Source organism: Bufo bufo, chromosome 4, assembly GCF_905171765.1.
Source record: "Bufo bufo chromosome 4, aBufBuf1.1, whole genome shotgun sequence".
NCBI lineage: Eukaryota > Metazoa > Chordata > Amphibia > Anura > Bufonidae > Bufo > Bufo bufo.
In genome coordinates this window covers 285,085,475-285,099,241 of record NC_053392.1, presented here as the reverse complement: position 1 = coordinate 285,099,241, position 13,767 = coordinate 285,085,475, and the positions used below count along the sequence as shown (strand labels likewise).

The 13,767-nt window shown below is 39.8% G+C and overlaps 1 protein-coding gene across 1 annotated transcript in view; it reads right to left on the bottom strand.

The window, feature by feature from the left end:
- LOC120999165 (CD109 antigen-like) overlaps window positions 1-13,388 on the bottom strand; it is a 55,993-nt gene extending 42,605 nt beyond the window's left edge. Inside the window, exons 1-9 of the mRNA XM_040430040.1 lie at window positions 13,327-13,388; window positions 11,926-12,086; window positions 11,786-11,814; window positions 7,580-7,810; window positions 6,259-6,384; window positions 3,021-3,060; window positions 2,394-2,481; window positions 2,217-2,313; window positions 1,014-1,116 (exon numbers count right to left, since the gene is read on the bottom strand). Coding sequence (XP_040285974.1) covers window positions 1,014-1,116; window positions 2,217-2,313; window positions 2,394-2,481; window positions 3,021-3,060; window positions 6,259-6,384; window positions 7,580-7,810; window positions 11,786-11,814; window positions 11,926-12,086; window positions 13,327-13,388 — 937 coding nt within the window. The remainder of the gene's footprint in view (window positions 1-1,013; window positions 1,117-2,216; window positions 2,314-2,393; window positions 2,482-3,020; window positions 3,061-6,258; window positions 6,385-7,579; window positions 7,811-11,785; window positions 11,815-11,925; window positions 12,087-13,326) is intronic.
- Between the last annotated feature and the right edge of the window lie 379 nt (window positions 13,389-13,767).

Genomic DNA, 13,767 nt, shown 5'->3' with positions numbered 1-13,767 from the left:
TGAGATAAAAAAAACTGAAAGAAATGTCATACCTGGAGCATGCTGCATTTTGGAAAAAAAACTGACTTCAAAAACAACAAAAATACTGTGCATCTAGCTACAGAAATTCTGGAAAAAAAATACATGTATGAAAGGCTAAATATTATTTTATATGTGTGGCACCCTTGTTTTTTACTTTTATGCAAACCTATGTTTTGCTTACATAAAATATGTTTTCGAACACTCTTTGTGCCAACATATGTCCCAATAATAGAGAATGCCTGCACACAATGCAATCCAGTAGCGGCATCTGAAAGCAGATTACTGCTAATTGTGTGTTGGCACATGTACTTGCTGGGCTGCAGGACAGCGATTAGTGGTAACCCACATGCAGATACTGTGGCCAGACCACGCAATGTATGGGTACCCTTGCAACGTAAATCATACATATGATTTATATATAGATAGGTCCAAACTTTCTCCCTGAAAAAAATGCAGTAGGAGGTTTGATGTTAAGTGACTCCCTACGACATCAGTGATTGCACATACAATGTTCGATGATGTTCTTAGGCAATTTGTGGTCCCCAATGCACAAGCACCATCCGTGCGGCTGCCTCGACGGATCCAGACCCATTGAACTTGAATGGGTCCGTGATCCGTCCACGCCGCAAAAAAATAGAACAAGTTCAATTTTTTTGCGGGCACGGTGATAAACCCCACAGAAGCCCTCTGTAGTGCTTTCATGGGGTTCTCTGCCTCCTTTTCCACACTGCAGCTCTGGATTGGGGACCTATTCAAGTGAATGGGTCCGCATCTGTGATGCTGGGAGCACACGGCCAATGCCCGCATATTGTGGACCCGCTGTTTGTGGGTCGCAATATACGGGCTATGGCCGGCAACAGAGGTGTGCATGAGGCCTTAGTCTGGTCACAAACAATGGGTTTAGAATCAGTCATCTTTTATTTTCTATTGTCCTTTTTGCTGATATCAGTATATGTATTGCACTATAAAATATGAGTTATATTCAAATTTACCAGTAAGTTCTTCAGTTACTGAAACTGTTACATTCATTCCTTCTCGGTTTACCACGTTTTGTAGTTCTGCTCGTGTGAAGCTGAAGTTCTTAGATCCTGAGATCTACAAAACAAGAATACAGCACTTTGATACTCTAGTATGTGTTCACAATCTATTTTCCCTAAGAATGTCTTTGGATTGTTTGAAGAAATAAGAATCCCTGGAGGAGACCCATACAAACACTGAGATAACATACAAACCAAACTAATTCATACAGCTCCAACATGGTTTCTGCTGAACATAGCTTTAATACAATCACAATGAAATTCAGTAGTACAGGAATCTATAACTTGATTGTATATAGATATATAAAGTGGTTCACAGTTTTTTATTTTTAGTCTCTTAACCCCAATTAAGCCCAGTATCCCACGTCTCAGGGTCAACACAAAGGAGATCTGGTACTCAAAAATGATTACAAGTGAAACACTGCACTCTAGTGTGAGGATCCTGATATCTCAACTTCCTTCTGGGACCACAAGGAGTGTCACAGGAAAGATATTTGAAATATCTGCACTCACACATTCATTTATGGGGACTTAATTAAGAGACTTAGACAAGAAATAACTATAGTCAAATTACTGTTCATCCATCAGCCATCTCCCATGACTTCACCCAAGTTTGTGTCAGTCTAAATGGCATGTAATTTCTATGATCACAACTGAAATACGCTGTAGCAAAACACTTATGGCATTCTTTGTTTTAGAGAAGCCTATAGCATCTAATGGATTCAAATCCAACTTGCCACATTGCTGTTACTTATTATGGCAGATGATATAGGACGGTTTGGCAGTAAATTTAATGAGGAATCTTCAGACAAAATCTTATATATAGCCAGCTTTAGACTTCATTTAACTCATGCGCTAAACTGGTTAGAAAGTAAGACAAACAAGGACTCTAACTATAACAAGGGGACATCCTCTATGTCTAGAGGAAAGAAGCTTTCTACACCAACATACTCTTTAGAGAAGAGAGACTATGGAACGCTCTGCCAGAGAAAATAGTCAAGGCGTACACATTAAATTCACCAGGATATATATCTTTTTTTATGTAATGTTGCAATCACAAGTTATAATTACTACACTTCTGGAGAAGGGTCGTTGTACCAGGGAGCTATTCAGATTACCAGATTTGATATCGGGATGGAATTTCAATCGTATACATACCTTAAAGGTCTTATTTACTTCATTTAAACCTTCCAAACTATACAGTGGTTTCACCGCAATTGTTACGTTTCCTTTTACTGGTGTATCTAAGGCGTATCTAGAATTTAAAACAATATTTTGAAGATAGATAGATAGATAGATAGATAGTGTACGATATTTTATATGGGATAGACTTACTTTGCTGTGACCGTTCCAGTAAGACTGAGCATCTTTGAATCAATGTAGAAAGTTGGAATATCCAGGATTACATCAAACTTTTGAGCGACTGCAAATACATGAGGCATATAGCAATTTGTGATATTTATATTTTATATTCACAAATAAAAATCTTTACTGCAATCCTCATGTAAACACATATTTACACTAGTTTTTTTGTAGTGAAAAGTAACAAATGGCGTGTTTGCAACTTTTTCAACACCACTCGTGCAAAAAAAATTGCGCGAGTGGCATTTCTCCACCATCTGCGCCACTTTCTCAAAGAAAGGGTGTGTCGAGGGCAGGGAGAAGGCAGGGCAAGAGACCCCACCACATTGATTTTCTTTTATGCCAGTTTTTTGGAGTAGAAGGAGACTGAAATCTACACCAGCCAGGAGCTGACGTAGATTAAACTTCAGGAGCACAGACTTCCGAAGGCTGTGCCTAATTTATGACGAGGGATGCACCGACAGTCTATGATAAATTATTGGCTGTGGGCTGATGAATTTACTTGAGCTGATTCTACTGACAGTGTCTGGTTTGATGCAGAATATGACAACAATACTACAATTCTTGAAATGCTATAATGTATTACATGACAATACATACCATATTCAGCTATGGAAAAGTCAGCAGACTGTTCATAACCCTGCAGAGCACAAAAATTTAAATTACTGATGGAAGTAGTCTGGCTTTATATCGGGTAGCAGACCTACCCCCTAATGCAAATAAATAACCAACATTATTCTTATCTTCCTAGCATGCCTAAGGCATTCGTCCTGTTTTGTAAATGGCCCTTCCCTTGCCTATAACTTAATAAGTAAACTATAGAGTCTTTTTCTTAGCAGGTAGCCATCACACTAGTCGATTTGTTGACTGCTAGATGTCTGTTGGGGAATGTATTAAGACTGGCATTTTATACTTCAGCCTTGTGTCATTCCAGCAATGGCATTTATCATGTAGAGAAAGTTAATACAAGGCACTTACTAATGTATTGTTATTATCCATATTGCTTCCTTTCATGGCCGGATTCATTTCTCCATTGCATTGCTCGTTTCCATGGTTATGACCACCCTGCAATCCAGCAATGGTGACCATGTTTGCACACTATAGGAAAAAGTGCTGGCCTCTCTGGTGGCTAGGAGCATGACAGCGCACATAGGCTAGTTCTTTTTCCTATATTGTGCAAGCATGACCACCACTGATGGATTGCAGGGTGGTCTGTAACCATAGAAACAAGCAGTGTATAATGTGATGGAAAAATGGAACAAGACAGCAAAGGAGGCAATATGGACAATCACAATACATTGGTAAGTGCCTCGTATTAACTTTCTCTAAATGATAAATGTAATTTGCTGAAGTGAGACAACGCCTTTAACCAAAGTTCACTGAAGTAAGATGTGCCAAATGTATTAAGAAGCATAGGCCTCTTTAAATTTAGAACATCTTCTGGCAGTTCATGTATTGGAAAAGCCAATTCACTCCTAAGAACTGATTTAGATTTGAGTCATAATACAACTGTTTTAGGACTCTTGCACACGACTGTATGTATTTTGCTGTTCGCAAACAACGGATCCGCAAAAAATACGGATGACGTCCGTGTGCATTCCATATTTTGTGGAACGGAACAGCTGGCCCCTAATAGAACAGTACTATCCCTGTCCATAATGCAGACAATAATAGGACATTTTTTTGCTGAACGGAAATACGGACATACAGAAATGGAATGCACACGGAGTAACTTCCGTTTTTTTTGCAGACGCATTGAAATGAAAGGTTCCGCATACGGTCTGCAAAAAAACCTGAACGGACACGGAAAGAAAATACATTCGTGTGCATGAGCCCTTAGAGACATGGTATCCCACCCTACGTGAACGATTACCTTTTCTTTTCCATAAAAAAATAAAGAAAACTCAACATGCCATTTAATATTACAAGAAAAATGTTCTTACTAAATTCCACTGAAGCCGCAAATAACCAATTTATGTAGGGCGCAATGTAAGTGCAACCTAGATGCGTCGCATTACAAATTTCAGTTGTGCTAGATTCGACATTCCATGTTGTGCTTTATAGCATCTGTATCATTTTCCAAAATGTAATTGTGGATTGATGCACCAAATGGAAGATGGCAAATGGCAGAAAGAAACATTATAAGGGCCCGTTCACACAAATCCATTGCATAGTCTACAGCAGAGATCGCCACTGCTAGTGTTGATCGCGAATATTCAATCGTGAATATCGGCATTTTGAGAATTTGCGAATATCTGGAATATAGTGCTATATCTTCGTAATCACGAATATTCTATTTTTTTTTTCATCAGTACCCATGACCCCTCACTGCTTCTTGCTTATGGGCCAATGAGAAGGCTGCAATATCTTAGACTTTAGGAGTAGTGTTCATTGCAAATTTTTGTATCGCAAATTTTTACCGTAAATTTTTTTATCGGGAATTTTCCGATTGCCGATTTTAGCAATTAAGAAAATAATGACTGGAGATCACGAATTTGCGAATATATGACGAATATTCAGCAAAATATTAGCAAATTCGAATATTGCCCCTGCCGCTCATCACTGGCCACTGCACCAAAATTCTGATGGCAAATTCTGCAGTGTGAACAAGACCTAAGGGTATATTTATAATTCACAGATTTGCTGCTAAAAATCTGCTGCATTCAGACATTTTTTGTTTTCTGTAGCGTGTGCATAGTTTTCAAAAAATCTCATTCAGGTGATTAGAGCACTGGAAGACATTTTTGCAACAAATCTGCTGTATGTAAAATAGTCATATATTAATGGTACGGCCACATGGACATGCATGCCATGGTTATTAAATGCATTGCCGTGTCCATACCACATCTCAGCTGCTGCAATGACTACTACTGGGGACCATGTCTTAATTGAAAGCATTCATGTGAACTAATTAAATTTCCTTTTAAATGCATTACAAGTACGGCGTTATTGTGTGAATGGCTGCATGGGGCCAAGCCACACCCATGGCAGTCAATGGTAGGCCCCAGTAGCAGCAACTGCAGCAGTTGAGATGTGGCATCGACATGTCTGCAATGAAGTCAGAAACCATTTGGACATGAAAGTCCATGTGTCTTTCAGAATCCATTAATCAACAATGGAGAAGTAGAATTGATTGTTGATTACTAATTGCTGCACGGGACATCAATTAAGAATGGGTTTTGAAAATAAAATGGGCATGCATGTCTCCATGGTTTTTAGTAGTGTTGAGCGAATCGAAGTTAACGAAGTGGACTTCGATCCGAATTTCAGGAAAAATTTGATTCGCCATGGAGCCAAATTTCCTCATGATCTTCAAGCAAGATGGCCTCTTTGCGCTCAAAGAGGCCATCTTGCTTTTTTTTTTTCCGAGGAACAACCTCTAAAATGCTTTAATATTGATCTCAGATTCAGCGATCAGCAATGAACATGGCATCTGAGGGGTTCAGTGATGGGGGGGGGAGGGCAATGCAATCGCCATTTCCTGTCATTGCATCTGCTACTTACAAAAAAATGCACTTCATGACGAAGTAATTTGCTACAAAGTGAATTTTTTCGTAAAATTCACTGAAGCAGCCTAGTCGAATTTTTAAGAACTTCGCTCATCTCTAGTTTTCAGCCACATAGCAACCACGTCAGTGACGCTTCCTAGCTGCGGTATGGGATCCCACCCTTAGGGTACAGACACATGTGCAGGTCTTTTGAAACCAAAATCAAGAGTGAATCATAAAAGGAGAGATAGCATGAAGGACAGATTCCACTTCTCCATTTTAACCCTCTCTTGGTTTACTTGTTTAAATCATATTTGAGGTAAATCATCTAGCAACCATCAAGTACTTACATCTGATTTGGCATGTATCTTCCAATCACCCAACAAAACCCTGTCTGACAGTAGGTATTCCTTTGAGACAATTCCCATGACTGGCTTCATTTTAAGCCACTGCTGGACAATAATATTCTTAGGATCCTTTTAATAAAATATAATGAATGCATGATAAAGTATAAAACAATGCTATATAAAATATTAGTTCACATAAAGTAACAAGACAAAAACACACTATATTTTTTTGTTTAAATTTAGTTGTTTTCAAATTCTGAGGAAAACTAACACAAAGCTATCACACTTTACTCATTCACATACTGTAATGTCTATGACTCCATCACTTACAACCCCTATACAGGTGAAACTCGAAAAATTTGAATATCGTGCAAAGTTCATTTATTTAAGTAATGCAACCTAAAAGGTGAAACTAACATATGAGATAGACTCATTACATGCAAAGCGAGATATTTCAAGCCTTTATTTGTTATAATTTGGATGATTATGGCTTACAGCTTATGAAAACCCCAAAGTCTCAATTTTGAGGTACCCTTTGCTCAGGGGGTATGGATTAATTAGCTGACTAGAGTGTGACACTTTGAGCCTAGAATATTGAACCTTTTCACTATATTCTAATTTTAAGTTGCATTAATGCAATTCCTTTTAAGTTGCATTACTGAAATAAATGGACTTTTGCATGATATTCTAATTTTTCGAGTTTCACCTGTAATATATAAGCTGCCACATCTTTCAAGACCCCGTCCTACTTCTGAGACCTGTTTTCTGTTTCAGGTCAGTGTTTTCTCCAGGGAAAATGTAGTATTATGTGGACAATTCAGGTCCACAAGGACTAGAACAACAGTTTTAGGCCTCATGCACACGACTGTAGTCATGGTCCGCATCCGAGCTGCAGTTTTTGCGGCTCGGATGCAGACCCATTCACTTCAATGGGGCCGCAAAAGATGCGGACAGCACTCTGTCTGCTGTCCGCATCCGTTGCTCCGTTCCGAGGCCCCGCAAAAAAAATATAGCATGTCCTATTCTTGGCTGTTTTACAGACAAGAATAGGCATGTCTACAATGGGCCGCCCGTTCCGTTCTGCAAATTGCGGAAGGCATACGGGCGGCTTCCGTTTTTTGCGTATCCGCGGTTTGCGAACTGCAAAAAACAACACGGTTGAGTGCATGAGGCCTTACTCTGACTCTAAGATGGCAACTTTCCATGACATCCATATGCCCAAATAGTCTAAACTGAAAAGGTTTTTTTCAGCAGATCAAATCTTTAAATCTTTCTATAAAAACAACAGTAACATTCCCATGGATTCTAAAACAAAAAGACATACCTTGATAATAAGGTCCACATCTGCTTTATGTGGTCTCAGATCACGATTTACAGAGATAACTCGGATTCTTACACTCTCTCCAGGTTTGTATGCAGTTTTGTCAATTTGTATGAATATCGATACACTCTTTGTCTGCATCTTCACTTGCATTCGCTGAGAAAATACTAACATATTTTCACCACAGCCAATCACAGCCAGTGTATAAGTAGTGGTCGAAGGGTCTGCTGGTATCTGCCAAAAACATATAATAATATTGTGGTTCTATGTATTTATCCTGATATGGGTCTTTCTCCCTACTAATACATTTAGGTTACAGTTACTGTATCTATTTGAAAGAGCTGTTCTGGTTAGATGACATCATTCTCTTTGGCACTGTGAACAACAGTTAATCGCTCAGCCATTTCCTGAAGTCCCATAGAGGTGAATAGAGCAGCAATGTGCATGATAACCTGCCAATCCATTCATTTAGGGCATAGTGTATATAGCTCAAGTTCTTGCGATCAACAGGGGTCCCAGTAGTTAGACCTTCCCCTTTCTTATAGTTATCCTCTATCCTGTGGATACAAGATAACTTCATCTAACCCTGTAGTACCATTTAATGTATGTTTTGATGTTTTAATGGATCCAGAGCCAATGAGTAACCTAAATAACAGAGAGGTAGCATGAAGTTCAGTGCAAAATTGTAACCATTATGTGACTTTTTTTTGTACTCCTGGAGGTGCTGGGAGGCACTAGAGATTGGATGCAATTACAACCTCTTTATCCTTTAGTTGTGGTGATGGTGGTGTCCCTCAGGCACTAGGGACTGGGTGCAACTACTATATGTTGTGTGTGCCACTTAATAAATTTGGTGCATATTACTCCAACATACTTTGGTTTAAGACTGGTGTATGAAACACCAATTTTAGTAAATTCCCTCCCATAGATTTTACCTATACTACAGGATGTATGAAATCTCTGTTAACAGAGGACTACTGCAAATTGTTAATTTGCTACTTAATTGGTTAATGTTCATTGTTAATGTTAATGCGCTTTTACTATGTGATATTTTGTAATCCAAGAAATGAAATGGGAACACTGTTTAGCAAGTTTGGCCTGCTCAGTGGGAGGAGGCAGAGGAGCTTTGTAGTTAGTTTGAGCAGGCTAAGGGTACTTTCACACTTACGTTTTTCTTTTCCGGCATAGAGTTCCGTCACAGGGGCTCTATACCGGAAAAGAACTGATCATTTTTATCCGAATGCATTCTGAATGGAGAGTTAGGCTGGGTTCACACGAGCGTGTCCGGATTAGTTCCGGATGCGTCCCGGTGTGTTGCGGCAAACCCGCGCGAGTAGGAATGCAATTGCAGTCAGTTTTGACTGCGATTGCGTTCCGATGTTCAGTTTTTATCGTGCGTGTGCAATGTGTTTTGCACGCGCGTGATAAAAAACCGACTGTGGTACCCAGACCCGAACTTCTTCACAGAAGTTCAGGTTTGGGTTCGGTGTTGTGTAGATGTTATTATTTTCCCTTATAACATGGTTATAAGGGAAAATAATAGCATTATGAAAACAGAATGCATAGTAAGTGATCAGTTGAGGGTTAAAAAAAATAAAAAAAATTAACTCACCTTCTCCGTTTGTTCGCGTAAGTCCCGGTCTCTTCTTTACTTCTCAAAAGATGAACTATGGGCTAAAGGACCTTTGGTGACGTCAGATCACATGCTCCAATCACAGGGTCCATCACCGCGGTGATGGACCCTGTGATTGGAGCATGTGATCTGACGTCACCAAAGGTCCTTTAGCCCATAGTTCATCTTTTTAAAGAACTAAAGACCGGGAGAACTACGCGAACAAGAGGACAAGGTGAGTTAATTTTTTTTATTTTTTAACCCTCAATTGATCACCTACTAAGCATTCTGTATTCAGAATGCTATTATTTTCCCTTATAACCATGTTATAAGGGAAAATAATACAGTGTATAGACAGTCACCTAGCAACCGTGCGTGAAAATCGCACCGCATCCGCACTTGCTTGCGGATGCATGCGATTTTCACGCAACCCCATTCACTTCTATGGGGCCTGCGTTGCGTGAAAAACGCAGAATATAGAGCATGCTGCGATTTTCACGCAACGCATAAGTGATGCGTGAAAATCATCGCTCATCTGAACAGCCCCATTGAAATGAATGGGTCCAGATTCAGTGCGGGTGCAATGCGTTCACCTACCGCATTGCACCCGCGCGGAAATCTCGCCCGTGTGAACGCAGCCTAATCCGTTCAGTTTGCATCAGGATGTCTTCAGTTCAGTCGTTTTGACTGATCAGGCAAAAGAGAAAACCGCAGCATGCTACGGTTTTAACTCCGGCTAAAAAAACTGAAGACTTGCCTGAATGTCGGATCCGTCCTTCCGGTATGCGCATGTGCAGACTGAAAAAAAGGTGAAAAAATAAATGCCGGATCCGTTTTTGCCGGATGACACCGGAAAGACGGATCCGGCATTTCAATGCATTTTTTCGACTGATCAGGCATTTTTAAAACTGATCAGGATCCTGATCATTCTTACTAATGCCATCAGTTTGCATACATTTTGCCTGATCCGGCAGGCAGTTCCGGCGACGGAACTGCTCGCCGGATCTCTCTGCCGCAAGTGTGAAAGTAGCCTAAGAGAGGAAGCATCTGAATGTGCCTGTGCAGAAGTGAAACCTACTGCAAGGAATCCTTATCTTTACATCTCATCCACTACCACCATCCTCTGAGAGGGAAAGAAGTACAGAACATACAGACTCTTGAGGGCCAATTTAAAGGTCCGGTGCAAAGGTCAAACAGTAACTGTAATCACTGTTATATAGCAACAAGCCTTACTGCTAGTGGAAAAGGTACATCGCCTCAGGCGCCCACCATGTTTTTAACTATAGATTAGCTACCCATTGGAGAATATACAATATTGTGAATTAAATGTGCACACCTTTGGGCGATTTGGAAAGCAATTTAGGATTTGATAAAGAGAGAGAAAGAGACACACAGAGTCAGCCATCTCACTGCCTGGTATCTCATGTTCAGTCTTGGAAGTATTGTGTATGTACTCTGGAGAGTCTGAACAGAATGCTACCAGTATATCTGAACCGTCTAAATTACCTCAGTAAAGGACACTGGAGGTGTTACCCCTACACTGATTATTATTTTGCACTACCATTGCATGGCCTACATCATAAGGTGCCTTGTACCTTTAATCCTCACAACATCTAGGGCACCACATCTAACACCAGGCAGGAGCTCCAGAACTCAGGGAATGCCCCAAAAGAAGAAAGGGTGTGCCCTCCATTAACTGCGCAGCCCAGGAAGAGCCAGGGTGAGGACTATCACTAGGAACTGTGAGTTGGACTACCACCATCATAGCCACAACCACTACTCCTATCCTCTCTGTGCTGCACCTCTCCTGCATCTCATTGCAAATCATCTAGTACTGTGTTTATTACCAAAAAATCTATGGTTGTTGTTTAGAAATCGGCAGTGGTGGTTTAGAGACAGAATGTATTTAGTATAGCCTGAACAAATAATGTAATGTGATAATTATGCAGCCTACAATGGGACAGCATCAGTCTAATTCTTGAGCCCATATTCAGCATACAATATAGTATGGATTGTGCTGTCTACTGGACAGGGCAAGGCATAGGATGTGCAGTTATTTGCAGTTATATTTTATCTTTTATCTGATGATTATTATTGTGCAATATAACTTTCACACATTACACCTGAAATCGACAGCAGCTCCTTGCTGGTGTAGAGTTCATTGTCTGGTGCAAGGGACACCCGTGGATGTGCCAAATGACATCAAAACAATAACAATGGTCATACAATATGATCATTTCACTTTGCTAATATGACTATATGACTAAAAGTACGTATTAGGCTAGGTTCACATTTTAAACTCAGGTATTCTGTTCCGGCATAGGAATGGAATACTGAAATTGCTTGATTCGGCATATGCCGGACACCGCTGGCACCCGACATCCCATTCACTACAATGGATACCAGCATTCTGCCAGAAAAATATGGCTGCATGATGCGGTATGGTGTCTGGCAGAATGCATGCAGTGATATTTTGTCCCACAGAATGTCGGTATTCATTCCAGAACCCCGGTGAATACCACAATTTAAATTCCTAATGTGAAGGGATCCATACGTATTTACAAAGCTGTAAGAGATATAGCAAATAATGTACTCACTGCAGGTATACTGATTGTTCCAATGACATCTAAAAAAGACCAAAAAGATCAAAGTCAAACAAACAGTATAAAATGTGACTGTTATTTTCATAACTGTGAATAAAATACACAATGCAAAAATCTACATGTGTTGCACTCACCATTGTGGAATACTTTGCTGACATTCACCAAAATGCTAGTTGTAGTCATAATCCCTGCAGACACTGTAATTTCAGAATACTTATCTCCAAACCAATGGACCGCCAATGTTGTATTTTCTCCGGGGATAATATAACTTGGTGCTGTAATGTAATATGATGGCCTGTAAGATAAGATATACTATTTTCATTAATTGTGCATTTCCACTACCAGTAGATGTTTACATATAGCTGAAAGAAGATTTGTCCTGCCGACCACTGCTTTGGCTTTAAGGTGTAGGTTTCCCTTAAGTGGAAATTATCTTCATAAAGATGCAATGCAATCTGCAGTCAGCATGTTATAGAGCAGGAGGAGATGAGCAGATTGATATACAGTTTTGCGAGAAAAGATTCAGTAAAGCTTGTAATTTATATTTTTATATCTCTGCTCTTTCTGAGTTTAGTTGTATGTGGGGGATGTGTTTCAAAGTGACTGATATGCTTTATGAGTGATGAGACCACCCACTTGTGCAAGTGAACTCAGAAATAGCAGAGATTTTAATGAGTACATTTCTCTGAACCTGTTCCTACAAAACTACACATTAGTTTGCTCAGCTCCTCCTGCTCTATAACCTGCTGACTACAGATTACACTGCATTTTCATAGCGACAAGTTCCCTTTAAGGGTAGGTTCACACCTCTGTTTAACTGATCTGGCAGAGAACAACCCGCTGAAGTTCGCCAGATTTGGCCCAGCCGCATACTGCCATTCACCACCGGACCCTATTGACTACAATGGGATCTGGTGGGAATCCAGCCACTTTCCGGCATAATTGTCGGTTTTCAGCCAGACAAAAAATGCCGGATCAGTTAAACAGAGATGTGAACCTGCCTTCAGACCACTTTACATGCAGCCATTAGTTACAATTCTTACATTTACGAGCAACTGTAGCAAGAATTAGCTGGTGTAAAGGCACAAAGCGATCACCAATAAAATGAGTTTTATCATCGGTTGAAACTGTTAATGTGCACTTTGTGAAGTTGTTAAATGGAAACGTTTGTCACGTTTGCATAAAAAAAAAAAACAGTGGTAACAAATTTTTAAACCAATTAATGGTTTGATAAATGACAAGTAACATGCAGCTTTAACAACAGTTACACTGTGCTATAGGCAAATATACATTAGTATGTGGTAGAATATTAGATGTTTACTTTTAGTCTTAAAATGTAGAAAACCGCCGTGAGACAGCCACACTCTGGGCATATTCTGCCTCTTTGTATATATACTGTACACCAGTGAGCATGGCTAATGGGTTGTTCCATAAAACAGCTTAACTGTAGTATACTTAAAAAACGTGCATGTAAAAATCCCCAAAATGGTGAAATATGTGAGAAAACACAATTTCATAATATCATATGAACCCACCTTCCATCACAGGTAACCAGAAATATGGACAAGAAGACAGAAAGGCTCATCAGGGGATGCATCCTGGCTTTTCATCCAAAAAGACAAGTACCGTGTGTTTGTTGTCTTAATTCCAAAATATGGAGTGAAGCTTCTTCAAATCTGCTGCCTTTTAAACCTGCTGTGGTGTGAAGTCCAGCCCTATGGCTGCTGATACTGGTACTAAACACCTTGTATATAATGCGACACAAAGACTCAGATAGACACTTCTTTTGTCTACTTCCAGTCACTATTGTTTTATGCTACCTGCAGTGAAACTGTTTATTCTAGCATCCTATGTGGTACCTGGTGCAAGTAACTACAGGTTTGATGTATTTATTAACTATGACCTATATAAAATACATGTAGTAGTATGTTAATGCTTGTATTATCGAGACTTGGTTAAGATATATACTGTAGAAA